The following is a 24,318-nucleotide window of genomic DNA, read 5'->3' as shown; positions in this document are numbered from 1 at the left end:
GGTCTATTTGCTAGTTTATTTCTGCATCAAATTATTTTTACTGAACATGGATTTGATCTAATTAACATTCAACTGACCAACATAATAAGAGAGACACAAATTAAGCTAAAACAAATATAATAAGACAGCATGACAACCTTCAAAGGCGGTTTTTGCTATTCAGCATTTATTTTATTAACAACATTAACTCGGTTTTTTTTACATATAATGGATTTCTTTCTGCAGTTAATTAATAGGCCGATACTGATTGTTTTTCTCGTGCTATTGCCGATATGCCGATGGTTTCAAATTCATTAAAAATCGGCCGATACATCGGTGCATCACTAGTTTTATTTATCTCCACATATATCATAAATAATAATTAGCAGGGTAACTTTGCAGTATACCACATTATATATTTCCTATTATGTATATATGATTTCCATATTATAAACGTAAGTATTAATAAAACGGCAATAAATGTCTCATCTATCTCTATGGCTCTGGCTGAGGCTTTCATCTACTTCTACCCAACGTGATATCATCGGCGAATTGCTTAAAAAAACCGTTAATACCAAAAACATTTAAAAAAAGGGTCTTTAAGACCTTTTTTGAGACATTTTAAAAATGATATACATATTTTGAGTGATTTATGTACCCATTAATCAACAGTGGTGGTTAACCTGCAACACGCCCTTTAAATACATCAAAGTAGGGCTACATTTCAAAATAAGATAAGAGAATTTCAATAAAATGTAAAAATTGTGTATGTTCAAATTAAGTGCTTAACTTCAGAAAAACAAAAGGGAGGAAAAGCTTTCTTATCTTGACTCAACAGTCTCAACCAATTTTACATTTAATAAATCTCAACACATCTTAACAATTAAACGTTTTAAAGAATCACTTTCTTCCCCTCTTATATCCCACTCCCACATAATTTGCTCAGTGAGAGAATTGAGCTCTAGCTTGGCTTGTCAGGATTTTAAACCTGGGCTTGAATGGAGTCAGGGCCATTCTTATACACATGTGAAGGTGCTCATTGGTGAGCCTGGAACAATATTTAGTTTTGATTAAGTCCATTGTAGAGAAAGCTGCCTCAGAGTTGTATGTAGTGCCAAACATGGTCAAGATTTATAGGGTTACTTTTCTCAGACCTGGGAAAGCTGTCTCAGGGACCAGTTGGAGCCAGAAAGTGGATGGGTCTGTTCTTACAAAGTGCTCTTTCAGGGCTACATCTGCTTGGAGATCGATCAATTGCATCTAGAGAGACCCAGCATTTAGCCATTTAAAGTGATGTGTGATTTTCTTTGAGAACCCCCTGAGATCTGTGATGAGAAATGGGTTCTGAATGAACATGGTAAGCTGCTTTCCAAAGCTGAAGCTGTCCAAACGGTTGCTGAATTTTTTTCAGCTTATCAATAAAGTCAACAAAAGAAGACACATCTCTCTGTACTTGAACCTGTTCCTGCACTGCTGGGAAGTGTGCACAGTCACTCTGCAGGTCTTGCTTGAACACCTCAAGTTTTCTCTGAAAGGAGCAGACAACAGTCATTAATTCACAAATCACATTGTTTTTGCCCTGTTGCTTCAAATTTAGTTCATTCAGATGTAAAGTGATTTCAGCCAAGACCACATTATCCATCTGTTTCTCATGTTCTAAAAAGATAGAAAACTGGGTTGCCTTTTGACTTCTTAGCTCTGCCAAATGCTACTTCCATCCTGATGGACCAAAGGTCCCCTTTGCTGAGCCATCTCACATTGTTGTGCAGCAAAAGATCATCAGCATTAGCATCAACTTCTCTGAGAAATTCCCTAAGCATGCAATGCCGGTAGGAAGAAGATGCCCTAAGAAAATTAATAATTTATTTTCATCATTTGTATTCATCACCTCAGCATGTTCTTCTAACAAGGAGGCGCAGAGGACAGATTGGTGGATGATGCAGTGGTAAGCTATGAGCTCATGTTTGTCCTCTTTCAGTCTTGCTACAGCTCCTTTCCCTCTCTCTATCATAGCAGAGGCTCCATCAGTGGTTAACATCTCCTTAATAGCCAGTTAGAGGTCTTCTCCTCTTGTACTGGTCTGAAGGGGCGTTGCACCTAACAAATCTTCACAGTATGCTTTCTGCTCTGTGTTGTAAAACCTGACATACACCTACGGCGGATCATTGTCACACAAGTCAGTGGACTCATCCACAACTAAGCCTACACATGATGCCTTACGCACAGCTTCATCTAGCTGGGTTAGCACATCATGAGTTAATATTTCACTTTTCTTTGTGGCAGATGATGCTGAGCCACTCAAAGTCTTTCAGGCACTCTTTCTGAAAACTATAAGTCTTCTGTTATGCTGGCAAATCTAAATTCACCACATAAGTTTGTAAGGCAGCTTACAAAGGAAATCTTTGTGTTCTTTTTATCTTCTCTCCTTAGCATTTAAAATTTTTCAAGCTATAGTAATCTTGCTGTGACGTAACAACAGAGTTAAAGGGAATGATTGGTGGCTAATATTAATCTAAAATCTGCATTCAAGTTAAGAATGTAAACTGTTTAGAGGTTTAATTTGTTATAGATCGATAGACATGCACAAGTTTTGTTGAGAAATTAAATCCAGCCAGAGTCGGACAGAGAGAACAGCGGTTTGTGCGGAACACGTGGATGCCTAATTGCGTCTTTGCATTGACTTAACATGTAAATCGCTTGCCGCCTGTACCACGGCTGGTGTAAACGCAGCATAATATGTCTCAAATTCTTGACATAAAAAGCCGGAGACAATAAACCGGTTTCTCAGATTTGATACTGTCATTTTATATCTTTGGTCTGCCTTCTCGTGTGGTAGTTCTTGTAACAATTCTACCCAGGCTTTCCTTAAGGATGTACCTGAGAAGGGGTTCATTCAACGCACGCACGCACGCACACACACACACACACACACAGGTTTCCATGTTTTGTGGGGACATTCTATAGATGTAATGGTTTTTATGCTGTACAAACTGTAAATTCTATTCCCTTCCCCAAACCCTAACCCCAACCATCACAGAAAACTTTCTGCTACTTCACATTTTCAAAAATACAGGTTTCCTATCTTTATGGGGACAATTGGTCCCCACAACGTGATAATTACCAGGTACACACACACACACACGTCTGCTGTTTGAGTGGCAGCAGGTGATGTAAATTATAAATGCGTCCCTGAGATATAGTGACCAACAAGTAGTTACTATGCAAAGTGATACTCGGGTGAAAGTGGCCAAGCCTGTGTCTCACTAACAGCTGCTCTCACTCTTACATAATTCCTCATGGATATGCCAATATGAGACTTTGGGAAAGGAAGCAAATTGAAATAAAATGTCCTAATATAGACTCCATCCCAGTTTCTGATCTAGGACCTAAATGTTCTAAGGTCAACAAAACTAATGCTCAGTGACATGAACAGATGTAGAAGTATTGTTCTATTAATAATAGGGTAGTAAATTCAGATGATGGACTGATTTATGCGAGTTGTTTGTTGGTAAAGAAACTATGGAGATGAGTTTAGTCATTGTTTTTCACAGAATGAAGAGGAAGTTCTACTCCTGGGAGGAGTGCATTAATCTGAGGGAGGTCAAGGTAAGAACTGCCTTTTACATGACAAATTTAACATGAAATGCATTATTCTATAAAGAGAACTTGCAAAAGTTTCTTTTACATAGTGTTTGAACATAAATGTGTGTCCTTATACACAGCCACCCTATAATTGTTAATATCCACACATTTCTTTGTTATATTCCTTATGAATCAGAATTAAGCCTGATTTATAGTCGTGCGTAGGTTCTACCCCGTAGCTACGGCCCTCCCGTCAGGTAAAAAAAACTAAGTCATAGGTATTTCCGTTTGCGACGGTGAAAACAAAGATGAGCCAAGTTGAGGAGTGTTTTAACTCGAATTGCAACAAAAGTCACTGTTTATTTACTTCCATCATTGCTGGTCTTCTTAAATCATACACAACAAGTTGCTGTTTCTTCTCCGTTTGTGGGTTAACTTGCCAAGCTTCTTTTTCTCTGACGGTCGCGATGCTACCGTGGTTACACGCGTGGATACTGCCTACCAGCGGTTTGCGCGTGTGTTTGCACATCGACGCGGACGACGACGCAAAAGTATAAATGAAAACCGACGCGGAAACCTACGCCGTCGCGGCTACGCCGTAGGACCTATGCACGACTATAACGAGCCTATTAGAGGTCGACCGATATGGTTTTTTCTCTGGCTCATGCCGATTCCAATATTTAGAAATCAGGGCAGCCGATGGCCGATATATGACGCCAATTTTCTTGGCCGATATGTTTGGCCGATTTTCTATTTGTACATAATAATCAAAATGTCCTCAACACTAACAGATATTTTAAATGCAAAAATTTCACTATTTAAGCCAAAGTATTTTAAAAAATTTATTTTATAACATCCGCAGCACCATGCATTTATCATACACAGATATTACCTGACACTCGGCTGTCATCATTTCTTGCTCTTTGATCAGTTTTTTACCATGGCTTTTATTGCTTTGAAGGATAAAATCCTTCTTTGGTAGACCTGATAAATTATTTAATCATCATAAAGTTAACATAGTAAACATCTAAGTTTTTTTAGTTTAGACTGTTATTTAGGGCAAATCTTTCTAAACACATTTACTTTCTAATTTCTGAGGCGCTATGAGTGACTGATTGTGCTGACAGTGACGTCTTGTGGGTTTAGTGTTGGACAGATCTGTTGTTTAAACCATTTATTAAAATGAATCTGTTCAAAGGAGTCAGTTCGCGAATTGGACGCGTTGTTTGCCAAACCAGGCTAAGCAGCGCAAAACTGTAAACAAAGTGTTAAAGGACAAGTTCGGTATTTTACACTTAAAGCCCTTTTTCGGATTGTTTATGATGAAATAGAACGGTTTTGACTGAAATTTCGACATATGATGCTGCCCCGAGAAATTTTGGGTGTTCATTGTATCACCTCCCACCTCTACAATGGGTCTATAGGTGCACTGGAACAATCCTTCCTAAAATGCATTAAACTTTCGTTTAAAAAGACGAGAAACTCACCAAGTGGTCAGGGGTGTTCACTGATATGCTCACACAAAAATCGCTGCAAAATACGCATTCCAACAGGTTTTATTGTAGTTTTTTCCAACTCCATTGACTTGTATTAGATGTACTGTGAGGTAAGGTATTACTCCGCCGCCGGGAACGTTGTTTGTATTCTTGCAATTGGCAAAGGCGGATTATCGCCACCAACTGGGCTGGAGTGTCTATTATTCAAGACTCAGCGGAAGAATATACGGGTGTGAGGCGTTTGGAAAAATAGGTCCACAAGTTTACAACGAATGGTAAAACACCTGTTGGAAAGCATCTTTTGCAGCGATTTTTGTGTGAGCATGTCAGTGAACACCCCTGACCACTCAGTGAGTTTCACGTCTTTTTAAACGAAAGTTTAATGCATTTTAGGAAGGATTGTTCAAGTGCACCTATACACCCATTGTAGAGGTGGGAGGTGAAACAAAAACACCCGAAAATTATCGGGGCAGTTCCCGCATATGTCGAAATTTCAGTCAAAACCGTTCTATTTCATCATAAACAATCTGAAAACAGGGCTTTAAGTGTAAAATACAGAACTTGTCCTTTAATGTAACAACACGAAAAACATTTCCTTGCTGGATATGATTTGGTCTTCCGACCTTTTGCCATTGTGTCAGTTTTGTTTTGTTTGGGGACTGGGGACTGATGAGTGTAATCAGGTGTTTCATATAAAGAGACATCTAAAACATTCTGTGAGGGGGGGGCCGACTGGATTTGAGAACCATTGCACTAGCCAAATAAACTGTACTTTGTCAAACAGCACCCATAGTGTGAGTACACCCTTTTTAAATTTTTGTTTATTCCATGTAAAGCTTCTTTTTTAACAATGCAAAATTGTAAAAAGCACTATATTACTACATTTACTGCAAAAAAGTGATTTTCAAGAAAACATTTTCTTAGTATTTTTGTCTTGTTTTCAGACGAAACTCAATTAAGCATAAGCAACTTTTGTAACAGCCAATATAGAATTAATTTTCGACTATTCCACTTTGGAAATTTAACAAAATAATGAACAAGTGCCCCCTAGAGGTACGCACAGGTTCAAATCGCCAGGATTCAGAGACAGAAATAATGGTACAAAAACATTTTTATTTGAATTTTACAAATATTAAAAATGGCCACTCATTTCACACATAAAACACACTTCTGTTGTGGGCAAAGGAGCTGGGGCAACAGGGCAGTCTCATATAGCAGAATTAAATAAATCACTACAATCAGGTGAACACATTAGCACACACAGACTGGTGTCAGTGAAGACCACAACAAACGGTGAAGGACACACCACCACCACCACAGAGCCACTCGTCTGTCCACAGATCCTGCCAAAACAAAGGGAAATTAATTAAATAACCAATAATTTCACTGGATGCAAGCGCTTTGCCTTGAATGAGCGCCGTAAGCAAAGAAAGTTTACAAACAGAGGAAATTGTCAAATAAAATAAAAATTAGGGATGCACCGAATATTCGGCCACCGAAAATTTTCGGCCGCAAATGGCCCAAAAGAGCATTTTCCGCTTTCGGCCGAAAGACTTTTATCACCGAAACAATACAGCCGAAATGTTGTGATGACGCAAACAGAAACCGCGACCTGCACGTGCTTGTCTGAAGCAACATGTATGTGTCGTGGATGTATTTAACTGCAAAAAGGCACTAAAGTACGCACAGAGACACATGCGGTTGTGTCCGGTCCAGACTTGATTATCACAGTGAGTACGCCCTTCAAAGATCAGAACTCTTGATGTGTAAACTTTAGAGAGAGTCGCGCAAATGTGTCTCATACTGTATAGTCCATTTACATACATGTGCCGAATAAAGCAATGAAAAACAACGTAACGTTTTTTATGCTGCGCTGTTTGGGATTCGCCTTCGTTCTCTGTGTGCGCGCGCGTTTAAGTGCCCTCAATAGTGCACACACGAGTGAGACGCAAACAAGTGAACGTAAAATCTTTCTGTTATTGACAGGGCACATATAAACAAAATTATCTCCAAAGTATTCTTTTTTTAATAAAAACATTTGTTTATGTCTTAAGTGTATGTATAGATTACAGTCAGAAACCAGTCTCTGCTTATTTAAAGAGACAGTAACCTCAATTAACCTACTTAAGTCTATAGCTCTAAAAATAATAATATATTTAATTTATACAATAAAGACAGTGTTATGACTCATTTAATTCGATTTCTGTACCTAATGCTAATGTTAGCCCTTATTAATGTGCAGCTTTGTTCTTTTTTATAAATATTTGTAATTTCTTTATTTGTTATTAGATTTTCCCCACCCCCTTTTTGCTGATCTGAAAAATAATCCGATCCGTGCCTCAAAAACTGTAATGTGATCTGAACCGTGAGTTTTGTGATCTGTCACACACCCCTAGTAAAGTAAGTGCACAGTGATATAACCATAAATGCATTTGTACTAATAATTGGCATAATAGTCTATTTCGGTGTTTCGGTTTCGGTTTTCATTTCGGTGCATCCCTAAAAAAATAAATAAACTTATAATGCAGCTCAAAAGACCAAATTGCACTGAGTAAAGGCTTTCACTACACTGGGTGGAGTAAATCACAAGAAAATTCCACAGCTTCAAATATATTTGTATGTATATGAAAGGAGTCTGGAGTCTGCATAAGTCAAACAAACAAAACTCAAAATTTTGCTGACAAAATGCTCTTGGCTTCACAATCAAGTAATAATGAAAGAAATAAGAAAAAAGGAAATCAACTAAAACAATTGGGTTAAAAAATCAAATGATTTTAAAATTAAAATGATTAAGGTATCAACCAAAGAAAAGAAAGCAATTAAACATACCAGGGAAACCCTGCAAAAAAACTAAATGAGAGCCCTGCTTTTGCTTCTAAAGTTTTACCAAAAGTTTGGAGTGAGATGAGATTACATCGGTCAGGGGAGGGGGTATTTGTGACAGCGACCCCCTTGCTCCACCCAATTCTCAAGTTTTTCCTTACAGTTTAATTTTACCTAATGTTTTTTAAACAAATTGTTAATGAGCCCCATTGACTTCCATAGTATTATTTTTCCTACTATGGAAGTCACTGGGGCCCATTAAAGGTTTGGTTACAAACATTCCTCAAAATATCTTTCGTCATGTTCTTCAGAATAAAGATATTTACACAGGGTTGTAACAACATGAGAGGTAGAAAATTATGACAGAATTTTATTTTTGGTTGAACTATCCCTTTAAAGTGCCCTATTTTCACACACTTCATAATATACCAAAATTAATTTTTTAGTACTTAAAATAATCTTAAAAACAAAGGTGTCCTTATCGGTGTTATTTTGAGATGTCATGAATATAAACTGAACTGCATTTAACATACTATCTCGTATTACAAAAATGTATACACTTGAAGTAAACTTGTACTCATCTTTCATACAAAGATGGGTTCAAATGTATTACAAGTGGTACCTAAATACATTTTTTAATGACATTTTAGCATATTTTATATTAATGTACTAAAGAACAAATAAAAAATATTTAGGCTATATTAAGTACAAAATAAGTACATGAAAATAGAGCATTTTAAGTAGATTATGGAATTGTACTATTTCAACTTGAGCTTACTTTACACATACAGTATTGCAGAACATTTAATGATGAGAGGGCAATTATAATGAAATGCATCTAACATTAATTTCAGGAAGCCTCTAGTACTTTTCTTAGTTTAAGGCAACTAAGCTTCTGGTTGCAAAGCTGTTGGAGTTTTTGACTGAATCAATAATTATTTAACACGAATTTGGCTTTATTCCCCAATATTAGCTCTATATATATTTGCCCCAATATTTGATCAAAGGCAATGATTTTGTCCAGGAATCGTAAAATCAAAATGCTTAAAAATTGATTATATCTACCGCATTCATCAAATCTTGCTCATCCAACTTCCACTCCGTTAAATCCATGTTAGCAACGAGCGTGCTTGCAGCGGGATAATATCATTTAAAGGTGCCCTTCCTCTGGCGTTTTTATTGTTTTATACTGTTGTCTGAGGTCTACTCATGACGTTTGCATAGTTTTTACATCCAAAAACATCAAAAGCAATAAGTAATAGGCTATTTTGTACCCTGATTTTGAGGCTGGTTAGAGAAATGATCCGTTTTAATGGGCGGGCTGCATTGACGACTTGGAAGTAAACGCCCACTGCTATGATTGGATAACAGATTTTTGTTCAAACTAACTTTCAATTTAATCTCATGTGTAATCAGTTTAATGTTAAGTGAGTGTCTTAAGACACAGTGTCTTTCTTACACACGCATCTTTTATCATAAACCCTTTTGACACACACACACCTGTCTTTTATCGTAAACCCACGCACAAAAACACACACACAAACACAAACGTACACGTGTCTTTTATCGTAAACCCTTTCGATGTGCGTGTAGCAACACACACACACACACACACACACACACACACACACACACACACACACACACACACACACACACACACACACACACACACACACACACACACACACACACACACACACACACGTCTTTTACATAAACCCTTTGACGCGTGTGTAACGAATGCACAAACACACACATGCAGGGCCTGAAATTAACACCCGACCACGCGCCAAATGCGGGTGGATTTTGCAATTGGCGGGTAACACTGTCAATCTACCAGCCACATTGGCGGGTAGCCAATGCGAATCAGTGATGCGCGGGTCAATGTATAAACAACCCACTCCCGACCGACATTTTCAACTAACCCGCCTGGAATTGTTCAAAATAGTTTTTAAACCCGACCGACTGACCGCGGCCCGAATATCATTAAAATATTTGTCTGGGTAACCGGCAACCGCTCATTTCTTATCAACCTGTGCATATCACTGATGCAAATTGAGTGATTCATTGAGAGGATGCGACTGCTGTTTCGCAACGTTCATGCGATTGGAAAGAAGATGAGGCACTTCTCTGACTATGTTTGGATGTGCGAGTAAGTATTAAACTGTTGATGAGATGGGATGAGAATGCAATGGTGACATAGACTACAGTATAATCACAGTTGCACAGATGTGTAGTTCTGCTGTGACGGATCAGAACTCTTGGATGTGTAAACTTTAAAGAGAGTTGCGCTACTGTGTCTTATACTGTAGTATATTAACATACATTTTGCGAATAGAGTAATGAAAAACAAACGTATGTGGGGCGTTTATGTGCGCAGTTTGTGCCCCCTCCGTATATGTGTGCGCGCGCGGGTTTAAGGGCACTCAATAGGGAACATCGGAGAGACGCCTTCCTCAAAGCAAGCGTACATAAAGTCTTTCTGCTCTTGACAGGGCACATATAATAAACAAAATAATCTCAACAGTATTCTTATTCTAATAAAACATTTCGTTATGTCTTAACTTAAGTGTATGTATAGAGACTAGAGAGTCAAAAACTGTGTCTGTGATGGTCTTAAAGAGACAGTAACCTCAATTAACATACTTAAGTCTGTGTCATTAATGTTAATCAAACAACCTAAGACAAAGAGAAATTCACTTTTATAGCTCTAAAAATTATTATATTTAATTCATAAATGAAAAACAGTGTTATCATTCACTATTCAGGCAAAAAAAAACTGGCTGGTAAAAAGTCACTGTGGCAGGTGGATTTCTAAATCCACCTGCCACAGTGGCTGGTGGTCAAAAAAGTTAACTTCAGGCCCTGCACACATGTGTTTTTTATCACATTCAATGGCCGCAACTGATAGTAACACATAGTACTAAAGTGTTTAACTCACACAAACACGAGTGTCTTTTATCATAAACCCTTTCAAAGAGTGTGCAGCATGAATTCGCGTCCCTCAGAAGAAAAAACACCGGCCGCCACAGTGACACATAGTACTAAAGTGTTTTACTCCCACAAACAGGCGTGTCTTTTATCATAAACCCTTTCAAAGAGTGTGCAGCATGAATTCCCGTCTCTCGGAAGAGAAAACACCGGCCACCACAGTGACACATAGCACTAAAGCGTTTTACTCACATAAGCTGCGCCACCATTACGTCCAGATCCAATATTGATAGAGGAGCATTGCTTTTTAATCGCAGTCTCTCTTCAAATCCAGCCTTCTTCTGAACATCCAAACATTTAGCAACTGTTATGATTCCCTCGTTAAATCGGAATAATGTCTTTCGAAGAAAAACAATGGCCCGAATACGGTACGGTTAACGTTTAGCCATCATTGCAGTAACTTGTTATGAAAACTAACTCAACTACACGTAATATGTGGGCACGGTCTCAAGTTGAAGAGCTCATGAATATTAATGACCTCGATCAGTTCCACGTCACACTGATAAGCTTTTCAAACTGACCTGATTTCTCCGCTTCTTTCTTTTCAGTGGCTAGAGCTGACAGAGGAGGTGGAAGTTAATTTTCACATTCATGACACAACACAAACACATATGGACCTAACACATATCAAAAAATACAAGTAAAAACGGTTTTATGTGGAAGGGCCTCTTTAAGAGGTTAGTCCCACCCCTAAAAGAACGCAGCACCAGTTTCCCCGCTAAGCAGAGAATAAATTCCTCCTTTAAACAGTAACTAAACCCTAAACCAACTTTTTTTAGTAAGTGATCTGTAAGAATGGGGCTTTATTAGTGCTTTTCATTGATTTGAGTAACTTTTTTGACATTTGGGTATAGGGACGGTTTCCCAGACATTGCTTAAGTCTAGTCCAAGACTAACTTAAATTTTAGTGTTGTCTTGATCGAAAACAACTTGCTCTGACATGTCTTAAAGTATAACGGTGCGAGTGTTGTGTCTTAAGATACACACGAGTAATGTTTATTTGTAAATTATGCTTTTAAAAATGACTTAAATTTCCCAATTTAACTAAGGCCTAGTCCTGGCTTAAGCAAAACCCTGTCTGGGAAACCGCCTCGTAAAGTGTTAAATGCTGCAAATATATGGTGTAAAAACATCTAAGTGCTGCCCTCTTCAGGTTGAACGGTAGCTACTGCAGTTGAAGTGCCTGTCAGATGGCACGTTGATGACGTAACGGCCCCCCAAAAATGACGCACACCTACGACCGGCATGCTATGCATACATTCAGAGTCACCACCCATTGGTCAAAACATTGGTCAAAACCTCACCTTAAAAATAGCATGAACCCATCCTGCCACATTAAAATACAGTTACAGAAAATATATGTTGGAGTCCCCTATATTACATATACAGTGTGTCGCTTGTACTTTTGAACTGTTTTTATTTAATTGTATGTTACAGTCACTGAAGAAGCTGAATCATGCAAACGTGGTGAAGTTAAAGGAGGTGATACGCGAGAACGATCACTTGTACTTTGTTTTTGAATACATGAAAGAAAACCTCTACCAGCTCATGAAAGACAGGTACTGAATCCATATTCATCTGCCCCTTTGCCTATTGTTGTTTGTTTCCTATGTTGCTTTTCTCCGGTCAAAGCATTCTGAAATTGTCACTGTGGCCATTGAATATTTGACAGCTGTGCTGATTCTTTATCTCCAGAATCAAATTGTTCCCAGAGTCAGTCATCAGGAATATAAGCTTTCAAATATTGCAGGGATTATCATTTATTCATAAGCATGGTAGGTCACGGGGCCGTCATATTCATGTCCAACAAACTAGAACAACTTAGTCTGGTATCAGATGTCTGATTTAGCTTTTTCTGCTGAAGACTGAAGTTGTTCTTTCATCTCAGAGGTGTCAGGATGTGTGGGAATCGAAGTTGCAAATCGCCTAGTTATAGCAAAAATATTTGTGACCCAGTCTGTGAAAACCAAGCTAAAGTCATTTGTTTGTGATTTACTGTTTCCTACATATAATCATTCTGTTAAATATAACCTTGATATCTTTAAGTATTGACTGACTAAGTTCATGTCAAAGATGGAAGTCAGTGTGACATCAGTGGTCCTAATCTCATATTTAGATTGACACTTTAGCATGGATTTCACAGACAGGGTCACGTATACTTGCTTTAAATAGGACGGTGTTCACATATTTCAATAAATGCTCTTTATGAAATAGAGACAGTGTTCAACATTATATTTTTTATGATATGACCTCTTTTATGAAACTGCTTGTAATACCTTCACAAAAGTTGTAATGAAACAGTACAGCCCTGACTCTCACACATCCTGAAAAATGAAACGCTTTTGGTTCTTTTCCTTTCTTATCCTTTGCCTCTCTTTTTCTTTTTTGCTCTCTCTCTCTCTCTCGTTCTTGTGTGAAATTCTCTAACATCAGGGAAAATAAGATGTTTACTGAGAATGAAATAAGGAACATCATGTTTCAAGTTCTCTCCGGTTTGGCATTTGTGCACAAGCATGGTAAGATCCTCTCTTTCATTGCATGTTCATTTGCTCTTCTCTAATGTGTTCTTTAGCCAATTATCATATCAGCCTTTAGTGTTAATTTGAGAGTTCCAAATTACATTTGCAGATAGAGTTGTGACATCTTTTTTCAAGTAAATACAGATCCATATATATTATAGTTGTCGTTATTTACCTAAAAATTAAAACTGTCATTATTGATTCTCCTTCATGTTCCAAAACCTGCTAAATTTGTGTTTCTTTAGTGTGATTTTACAAAAGACATATTGGGCAGACTGACATGATATCTATGAATTTCTTTCTTAATTTGTGTTTGTTTCTCATTTAAATAAGTCATATGTCTTCATAACACTTGGATATAGTAACTGTTCTGTCCTATGGACTACATTTCTAGTGCTTTTTTGGCATTTGATGTTTAAAGGTCTTCATTTGTGTTTAATAAAAAAAAAAGAAAGTCATGCATGGTTAGAGGACATAGGAGTAAATTAATATTGACAACAGTTTCACTTTAGCTAAATAATCGCTTAATAACAACTTTTTTAGTCTAATTTATTAAGTCCTTTAATGTTGTTATGAAGGCTCAAAGTCTCTGTATTTTCTCTGGGTTAAAGCAACTGAATGCAGTCAATAAAGATGCATTGTCATAAACATATTGACAATATTAATAATAAAAATGTGTCTGTTGATGACAACATTCTTATCAAATGATCCTGTAGGATTTTTTCACCGGGACATGAAACCTGAAAATTTGCTGTGTATGGGTCCAGAACTTGTGAAAATTGCTGACTTTGGATTGGCTCGAGAGATTCGCTCTCGGCCTCCTTACACAGATTATGTCTCCACGCGATGGTATGGGTAACAATAAAATTTCATAATTTAAAGTAACATACATCTTTTGGTATAAGTCCCAGTTTTTACCTTTTTATGTTACTTTTATGGTCCTCGGTATGGTTGTTTTAGCTGTGAGGTATACTACAACTAAAAAAAGTTTGTTATATTACAGTCATGTGTAGAAATGAGGACACTTATGACATATTTAGATAAACATGGATTGATTGATTTTTTTTAAAGCAGTGGCATTTTTCTGGTTGATGTACTTTATTAAGTGATATAAATCCCAGTGAAGTTTTGTGAAGAAATTTAATATTAGGCAAGAGAAAAACTCCTCTTTCACCTAAAAAAGTAGCAAAAATATTACATGGAAAAGTGGTCAAGCATCTCTTCAAGCCAGTGTTAGAGACAATTATGCCCATAATTTTTACTTTTCTAAGACTTACTTTACTTTGTCTACTATATACACTCTTATGAATACATAGTAAGCTCTGCCTTGTTTGTATGTGTTCAGGTATCGTGCTCCAGAGGTGCTCTTGAGATCGCCTGTGTATAGTTCGCCTATAGACATCTGGGCAGTGGGCTGCATTATGGCTGAACTTTACACATTGCGACCACTGTTTCCGGGCAACAGTGAGGTTGATGAGATTTTTAAGATCTGCCAGGTTCTTGGTACAGTTAGAAAGGTATTATGTGAATCTAATGTACTGTTTATGAAATGTGATGCTGTCATAGCTAACTCCTTGATATGGAGTTCACAAACTTGAGCTTGTAAATCTGTGGTGTGGTGCTTTTGTCTGTGATCAGTTTATTACAGCATTTATAGTTTGATGGTAAAAGGGTGCAAAGTATAGCAAATCTTGTCTGTCATTAACATCTGCAGTCAGACTGGCCAGAGGGTTATCAGTTAGCTGCTACAATGAACTTCCGCTTTCCTCAATGTGTTCCTACACCTCTAAAAACCCTAATACCTAATGCCACCAATGAGGCTTTAGATCTCATGAGAGATCTTCTCCAGTGGGATCCAAAGAAAAGACCATCTGCTGTAAAGGTAAATATTATCATTGTATTTATGCACCACAACAGTGCTGTAACACTTGGTGTTCACTGACAAATGTTGGAAACATTTATTCATCAAAACCAGAGAGGAGAACTTGAATAGGTAAATGTGGAGGCATTTAATATGAAAATAATTGGTTTTGAATATCATTTCAGGCACTCAGATACCCATACTTCCAAGTCGGACAGGTTCTGGGCCCCCGTCCCATGACCCCTGATGTACCGAAGGCTCAGATAAAGACGGCAGGGTCAAGTGAACACAGATCAGAGCTGCAGTCTTTTTCAGAACCAGTGCTCCCATCTCAGGCTAAAGCTCAGAACAGAAGCTCCCATCAGCCACTTCAGCAGATTCCTCTGCCTCAATCTCTTTCTCAGACAGAGCGGCAAGCCGACCCTCTCGCTCCATATATACAAAAGGTACAAAACCACCTTAAAAATTGTCATGAAATGAGCTCCGAGATTTCCATTGATTCTGTGCCATTTTGGTTTGTATTGCTGCATTATAGTTCTCCATTATTTTAAAGGAAAGTTCGTAAATTTCATCTTATTGTCAGCATTTCATTTTTTGACTATTTGGATAGTTGGAAATGATTTGATTTTCCAGTATCATGGCACAAATACGTGAATGGCCCCGTCCCTATCCCTAACACAATCAAGAGCATCCATTTAGGTTGTAGCGGTATTTGAAAGCTGAGAGAAACGGGAGCTTTCCCGCGAGTGGAAAGGGCCGACAGCACACACAACCCAACTGCTTCAGAGCAAAGAAAGCTGTCTTTTTTTCCAGGAACATGTTTAATATCTGACCAGGACTTTAAAGCATAAAACCCTCTCCTATTTAAAACATCATAAATTCATTAATAAATACCTATTTAAAATAGTCAGTTATTAGGCAGTCCATGCAAGCTCTACATTATTCTTATCATTCAGTATCGTTAGATAATGGCAACATATTTGTATTCACATGTTTTATTATTGCTAAACAACAAAATATATAACTTAAAGCCCCCCTAACCTAGAAAATGCACTTTTAAATGTGTTTCTAGCAGAAAATAAGTCACCAGTGTGGGTGCAGAAACATCCTGTTATTATAAAAATCCATGTATTCTTCTTTGTGTAATCTCCTTTAAACCGCAACAGTCAAACAAAACAGGCTGTTGGGGATCCCTTATCAATGTGATGTCACATTGATTACACCCCAACCATAACCGCTCACAGACTCCACCTTATGAGTGCATAGTTCAACCTTCTGCCAGAGACGCATTTTTTGATGTAGTACAAAGCACAAGTGTAAGCGCTCTTCCCCCTACTTTGCATATGGGAAAGGGGAACAGAAGCTTTCTTTGCATTTAAAGAAACACACAAAAACAGCATGTTTTTCAATGCGGCCTCAGATGGCCATTTTCAACATCCTAAATCTGTGGTGTATTTTAAGCTGAAACTTTACAGACACATTCTAGGGATATCAGCGACTATTTTTATATTGCCGAAAACACCTAGGTTAGTTGCCCTTTAAATTTATAGTGGAATTAGTACATTTACATTATGTCATCTTGTTTACAGTAGTTACAGTTTTAAATGCACTTACTGTTAAAGTGAGTGTAAATAAATACAAAGTATTGTAAATAAATGTTTTCAATATGCAATTCACTCTTAGGCTATTATAAAGGAATTAATTTGCTTTGTTGGAATCAACTCTCAATTCCCAGTGCCTTGGAATAAAAATATATATATTCTGAATCATTCCCCAGCCTTAGCGAAATTTAATATACTCCTATTAAATATGTTACTTTCACATGGTATCAATGCACAGACATGAGGACAGGCTGTTTATGCAACCATCCATACTGTTGTGGTAAAATCATTTATGCAGTGGTGAAGCACATGGAGCAAAATCCATGATATGAATTACAGCAGCTGTGCTTTTTGTTCTTCACACAAGGTGGTCGGAGGTGAGAATAGCTTGATTGGGTTGAAGAACGGACGAAGAAGGTGGGGACAGACCAACATGAAACCCTCTGACAGCTGGGATGAGTCTGATTGCTCTGATACGGCAGTATCCATCTCAAAAAAACCCAGCAAAGGCCCTGATGAGATAACCCCTCAACAGTACGATCACTTTACTTTACTTTACTCTACTTTACTAGTTTTTTCAGAACTTCAACTTTATTCTAAAATAAAGCTAGCAACTTTGTGACTCACACAGATATGACTCTATATGTGTCATATAAAAAAATGGATTAAAACTGGCAGCTTGTTAGGTTTCTAAAAAGCTGTTGTGTTGCATTATTGCACAATTTAAAAAGAAACATTTACATTGTACTCTTCTTTTACTGAAACCTTTGTAGGCCCAGGGACCAGAAACCTATTTACACATTCAGCACTGTTACTAAACTACCAAACACCAGCAGACTGAACCAGCCGGACTCTTGTCAACTGACCACCTCCTTAGCCAAAGAACATTATCTGCGCCAGTCCAGATATCTGCCAGGCAAGATCAAGCTTTTTTTTTCAGCTATGTGTTGTTTGTGGAAAAAGAGTAAGCTATATCATCATCATCATGAATACAAACAGCAAGTTGTGTGTGAAATGTTATCTTTTATTACATTAGATTGCTATGCTCAGATTGGTTTAATGTGAGATTATTCATGATAATTATTTCAATCCAAGGTTTAATAAGCAAAAACACACCATCATTGAGCAACAAGGAGATGGAGAAAGACTTGTGGGACACGTCAGTTATGCACAAACCCCTAGCACCCATTATAGGAGCACCCGCGTCCAGAATCATTCCAGGTGAGCAGAACATAACAATGCTGAAACTCCTTCGGTACCCATTGCTCATTTTCTTTGTGATTTTTAATTTCATATTAAATCCATTTTAAGTGCTCTTAAAAGTGAAGTGTGTTAGATCAGTGGTTCCCAACCTTTTTTGCCTCAAGTACCCCCACAGCCCTATCAGTAAGGCTCAAGTACCCCTTCATCGAAACTAAACCTAAGTTGTGTTTTAGAGACAAATAATTAGTAATATTTATTAATTTTAAACATTAAAGTAAAAAGCACTGACTGATGAAGCATGTTTATTTCAACAAACCACTATCATTGCGATCAGTGTTTGCATTTTTTCAGCTCATTTGCATTTTAAAAGACACACCCAAAAACGGCACATTTTACTCAGCCCTACAAAATGACAATTTTGACATGCTATAATTAATTATCTGTAGGGTGTTTTGAGATAAAACTTCACATATGGACTCTGGGAACTAAAGACTTATTTTACAAATTAAAAAATTTCATCAAATGACCCCTTTAAGGGCCAGATTTACTAACAGCTTGCGCAAACCATCATTTTGGCGTTAAATAACGACTGAACTTACTAAAGACACGCAGTAGATATTTAGCTCTGAAAAGGTGTTATTTTTGCGACCTTATTGCATTTGCATTTGTGGAAGTTTTACTTTTGAAGCAACATTAATGCGAGGAGAGTATTAAATTTTGCCAGAGGAACATACTTAAAAATATATATATATAGTTTGCCAAGCCAAGCGGTGTTTAATTTGAGGAGAAAAGAGGAGGATAAGTCACGAGGAGAAGTCAAATCAGGTATTTCAAAATTTCTTTTACCGTTCATCTTTCGTCTTACTTTCACTTAGATGGAATTTCACACTCCGCAGTCCGCATTTTCATTGCGATGTCCTGCCGAGTTCTCTTATTTGCGATTTTGCGACCTGTACTAATTTGCGCTGCTCTAATAGATTGCAATGGTCATTATAGAAATGTTCTTATGTCATTATTGTGCCTGTGTATTTTATTTGCGTCTTTGTAGTAAATCACACGCAAATTATCCACTCCAGCGCTTATTTGGAATTGAGCTCTCACGTCCTTTTTAGTAAATGCCCTAAATTTACTAAAATCTCCATTTAAGTTACTGATAATTAAAGTGTGCAAATAAGTTAATTTATTCTGTTCAAATATAAAGAGAAACAAAATGTGTTAAGACATTCTTTATAAATACAATATATGTTAGCCAAAAACAATGCAAAAGTTTTTTTGCATAATTTGAAAATGTAATGGCAGCGGGAATGAATATTATAACATTATTTGAACATTATTTATAGTTTATAAACTTTGTGTCTTTAGAAACTATTCAGGTTCATTGAAAATAGTCAGATCGTTCTTGAGTTTGACATCGCTATTGCGTTTTGGATCATGCAGCGCATTTACTCGTGACGGCTAATTATATTAATGATAAGATTAAAATTACAAAGTTGTCAATTTTACAATGCTTTCCTCACAAAAATCAATCTTCGGTAAATGACTGGACAAACGAAAGACATTTTTATTAAAAGTAAATGAGATCAAAGCAAAATGTAAATCTTTTCGCGTACCCTCTGGAAACTCTACGCGTACCCCCGGTTGGGAATCACTGTGTTAGATAATTGGTCAAAATACTATTAGTAAGCCATTAATAGAAGAGCATTTCAGGCACTATCAAAACAAATCAACTCTTTCGCCTACAGTGTGAGTGTGGGGCATGGTCTAGAGATGCACAGATCAGCTCTAACATCACTCAAATCCGCTGTTAAAATGAAATTATCTTTCCGCCACCCAACCGATTTATGATTTTCTTCTTTCTTTTTACTTCAGCCCTGTTGAATGTCAGTTGCCCAGCATGTGAGCTTTTAAACACATTCACATATTTTTCATCACTCCATCATTGTTTTGAGAAATTAAGGGTATTCAATGCTTGAAATTTGCTTAAAAAAAATGTATGATAGTATGACGGTGAATGGCACACCACAGCTCTCCCATAAGAATAGCGATTTATTTTATTTTATTTTATTTTGAACATGTAAATACAATTACAAAATATAAATAATAGTAAAACAAAACAAAACACATGTTTTAAACACAACAAAATAAAACTTCCATTAGAAGTAAGAACATAGAGCACCTCAATGCTGCTGATAAAAGCAAAAATGCCCAGAGTTTCACCTCCCACCCAAAACCTTTAAACACACATCAACACTTTTGGGCATGGAATAGGACAAAGTACAAAAGTTTATTTAGCCCTGAAAGTAAACAGGCTACATATTTCGTAGAGGCGCCCTTTTACACTGAGCAAATGAACTAAAATAACCACCCAAAAGCTTATTAAATTAAAAGCAAATTATTTACTATACAGTTAAGTTCAAGTAGGGTTCTGGAAGATGTACACTGTAGTTTAAAACTGTAGTACAGCTAAAGAGGATAAGTACATCTTTAGTCTCTAGATGCATCAGATGACTTAATGAACTTAATTGTATAACTGCTTAACACTAGATTCATGTACAAGAGTATAGAGAAGAGCGGTGCAAAAAAGGGGAAAATAAGTCACTTCTAAAACAGAATAAATAAAAAAAGTTAGGGTTAATAAAGAGACAGACATTGGCAACCCTGGTTGCTAAAGAATGGCAGTGGCTGTATCATTTATATTGCAAAGAATTGGACAAATATTAAAGATTTAAATGGATTTAAACATTGTTTGGCTAAAAGTAAGTAATTGCCAAAATAATTGTTGGGACAGTCCCAGATAAATAAAACATTTCAAAATGTATGATCCCATTCAAATATTTTATTGAGGATTTCTTCAAAAGTGTAAAAAAAAATCCCATCTCGTCTAGTGGAGTAAGTGTCTCGTCACACCCCAAATAACTTTTGGACCATATACTAATAATGCTATATACTTACCCTTAAGAGTTCCTAGGGACATTTTGTGCCATTTTGATTTTTAAACCATCTTGACTGTGATGATTGAATATTGCCCAAACTTGCCAAAGGTTAATCATTTTTGATACATTTTAGAATTTTGGTTTCAGTTTTTTAAATTAGCTTAAAATGGCTAAGCTACGCAAAAACCGACTAATGTGTTCCTAAGGACAAAAACTGCCCCATTGAAAACCATTATAACTACCATTTTTGACCCCCCCATTTATCTTAACATAAACTAATACATACCTTTATGTCAATATATCATTTTAAACTACTGGCCTTGAAGTTTTAATTTTTATACTTGTCCACCAGGTGGCGCTACTTTTTACCATTTCATGCATTCATCAAAATGTCACAATTTTTGCTGTTTTCTGCGGACCGCATAGCTGCTGAAAAGATAAACCTTTAATGTTGAAAATTGGTGTGTGTGTAAAAAAAGTGTGTCTGAGTGGTAAGGGGGTGGTGGTGATTTTGGGGTGGAGTCTGTGTTGAGTGGGGCAGGGGGGCATATTCAACATATCCAAATTCTTATCTCTTTGAAGGGCACATTCTGTGTTATAAACTAATTCAGTAATAAAAACAGTGAGAGGCCAGAACCGAAACAAAATCAATGTTCATTTTGGTTCTCGCTCATGTTGTTCATGCATGTACACTGCTATAAGTATGAACAGTATAGCAGAAGTAGTGAAAATGGCAAGGCATTACAGCACACATAAGGCTCCTGAAATAATCATGCACTTCAAGAGCTAGGATGGCTCCTCATCTTCCTCCGAGGATTCTGAGGTTGACACGGAGGCCTCAGAGGTGGAAGTAGACCAGCTGGAGACTAATTCATTAAAGGGATCTTCAGAAGACTTGTCAGAAGGTGAGAGCGGATGGATGAAGTGGCGGCAGGATGGACGTCAAATATTGAAAAATCTTCTGGTCTCCCACAAACATGGAGACGCTCCGCTACTTCCCAGCAGCCAGAGATTTGATCCCAGGGCTCACACACGCCACTGCCCGAATCAGTGCCCTGACTTCAAGCTTCTCATTGATGCTGATGCATGAAATCCTGCAGCATATTGGGGCCATGACAAACCTACATGGGAGACAGTCACAGACTGGAGAGATCTTGAGACAGAGAAACTGCAGGCTTATGTGCTCATTCTGAACGGTGTTTACAGATAAAAAATGAATCAGTCCTCAGTTTTTGGAGTGAGAAATCAGGACAGGTCACTATCTAGGCTACGGTGTCCCACAAAAGGTTTCACGACATCAGCCGAACACTGTGGTTCGATTAATGTTAACATATTGGCATTTAAAGGGTTAAATTAATATTTGACATATATGTTTCAGGAAGAAGTAGTGTTAAAACATTTAATAGTTTAAAGTGGAAAAAATTATTGATGTATGATATTTTTAGAGCAGTTTTTGGGAAGGTGTCATTTTGGCCTTAGGATCATTTTGGCCTTAGGAAGTGTGAGTTTTGTATAAAATCTGACCCTGTTCAAAAAATTACAATGCATCAAAATCAATGTTGCTACCAATCTTTGACCCATCCTAGGGTCTAATAATAATTATAATCAAATGGTAGTTCAAATGTTTTTTGGGGGGGAAATTTAGTTTTTTTATTTTTTTCTGTTAAAAAACATGGGTTAATGTAAACAAACTGGCATGTAAAGGGTAAAAATTTCCACAAATTTAATTAATATTTCATATGTATGTTTCAGGCAGAAGTAGTTCTTAAAGACTGAATCGTTTAAAGTGGAAAAAAATATTGACATATGATATTTTTAGAGCAATTTTTAGGAAGGTATCATTTTGTGGCCTTAGGAACACTTAAGCTGGGCGGTGCGAATTCTGACGGTCGGAACGTCGTGAGCTCTCGCACACGACACGAGTGAGTTTATACGAAAATAATTCGGACGCAGTCACACACGACAAGATTTTACTGTACGACTTGACGAATTCTGACGTAAGCATTTTCACACCTGTGAGGATGAAGTAGGCTACCTTTCGTTGTGGCAGAATGTACAAAAAATAAAACAAAAAGAATAGGGTAAAGATATTGGCTTAGTATATAAAACAGCCTGGAATTTCTGTTCTTTTGTATTTCTATTTATGCATTCCGAAATTGCAATATAGGTCTAGTGCTGTGGCGGTGAAGGAATTTCTCTGGCAGTGATTGTTCGTGCTAGCGCATATGCGGTTTTACCGTCTTAATATATCATGTTTGTAGTGAGTAAATATCTATATTGCTATTATTAATGTTACATATATTGTTGCTTTTTTATAAATATGACCGTTCAAAAAACACATTCAGTGGGCCTATTTATTTATTTGTAAATGCAGAATGAGGAGCAATGAGGTAAAACGCAAGCTAACGTTACACGCCTTTCCCTTTATAATTAAATTATTAAGACAACACATCTATAGCCAAATATTAATTTGTAAAACGAAAATAATTTAATTTAATATAAAGCACATTGTCTAGGCTTGTTATGTGCAAATGTTCGGTCAATGCGGTGTCTTGAAGTAAAAGTGAGACCGCAGCATTTATGCTGTAACTGCACAAAATAAATGCCATACAGAAGGCATTGCATATTAATATAGGGCATTTTCACAGTAGGCCTATATGTAAATTAATACATAGCAATACAAATATAGTATGAAAACAAATTAATCATTATTTAAATAAAGTTTCAGAGATAGCCTACATTTTTAGTCATTTAAATGTTCTCATCATTTCAAAACAAGCTAAGGCTACCATATAACTTACACTGGGCTATATCATTTGTTCCTTTGGTCGAAAATATGTAAAAGAATATATATGTGGGTAAAAATACCGAACAATCTCAGTTGTTAAAGCAGAAGCTCCATAATAAGATGGGAAACATCGTCTCCGCATATGATCATCATGTTTATGTACTCTCTCTCAATAAATGCATATCTTAGCCTATTAAACATGGACATTCCGTTGCTTTTTTCTGTCGCGACAGCCCTTTTAATATCCAATCATTTATGAAACTACAGCAACTTTGGCACAGCTTGGATTACACAAAAATTGCGACATTCTTTGTACATCCTGTACTGTTTAAACCAGTGGTCTCTGCACGGAGTCTAATAATTTTTAAATGTATTTATTACATAATTTAGTTGGCTTATTTTATGTTTACATTGTAAATAATGATAAAACATATTAACAAGTAAAGAAAAATCAACAAGTAAAACAAAAAAGTTTTAATATCAGCCTCGTTTAATGCATTGTGGTAGCACTTATCAGAACAGCGGTATAGCCTAAAACA

At 36.9% G+C, this 24,318-nt stretch overlaps 1 protein-coding gene across 3 annotated transcripts in view; it reads left to right on the top strand.

The window, feature by feature from the left end:
- mak (male germ cell-associated kinase) overlaps positions 1 to 24,318 on the top strand; it is a 63,018-nt gene that overhangs the window by 12,657 nt on the left and 26,043 nt on the right. For 2 of the 3 annotated variants that reach the window (XM_065287989.2, XM_065287991.2), the window contains exons 3-12: positions 3,531 to 3,585; positions 12,312 to 12,433; positions 13,308 to 13,390; positions 14,110 to 14,242; positions 14,739 to 14,910; positions 15,108 to 15,275; positions 15,440 to 15,700; positions 17,223 to 17,389; positions 17,629 to 17,771; positions 17,951 to 18,076. In XM_065287989.2, the coding sequence (XP_065144061.1) occupies positions 3,531 to 3,585; positions 12,312 to 12,433; positions 13,308 to 13,390; positions 14,110 to 14,242; positions 14,739 to 14,910; positions 15,108 to 15,275; positions 15,440 to 15,700; positions 17,223 to 17,389; positions 17,629 to 17,771; positions 17,951 to 18,076 (1,430 nt within the window). Of the gene's footprint in view, positions 1 to 3,530; positions 3,586 to 12,311; positions 12,434 to 12,569; positions 12,650 to 13,307; positions 13,391 to 14,109; positions 14,243 to 14,738; positions 14,911 to 15,107; positions 15,276 to 15,439; positions 15,701 to 17,222; positions 17,390 to 17,628; positions 17,772 to 17,950; positions 18,077 to 24,318 lie in introns of all 3 variants that reach the window. The other variant, XM_065287990.2, reaches the window with a different exon arrangement.

This window comes from Paramisgurnus dabryanus, chromosome 22, assembly GCF_030506205.2.
Source record: "Paramisgurnus dabryanus chromosome 22, PD_genome_1.1, whole genome shotgun sequence".
Classification (NCBI taxonomy): Eukaryota; Metazoa; Chordata; class Actinopteri; order Cypriniformes; family Cobitidae; genus Paramisgurnus; species Paramisgurnus dabryanus.
This window is presented reverse-complemented; position numbering and strand designations above follow the sequence as displayed.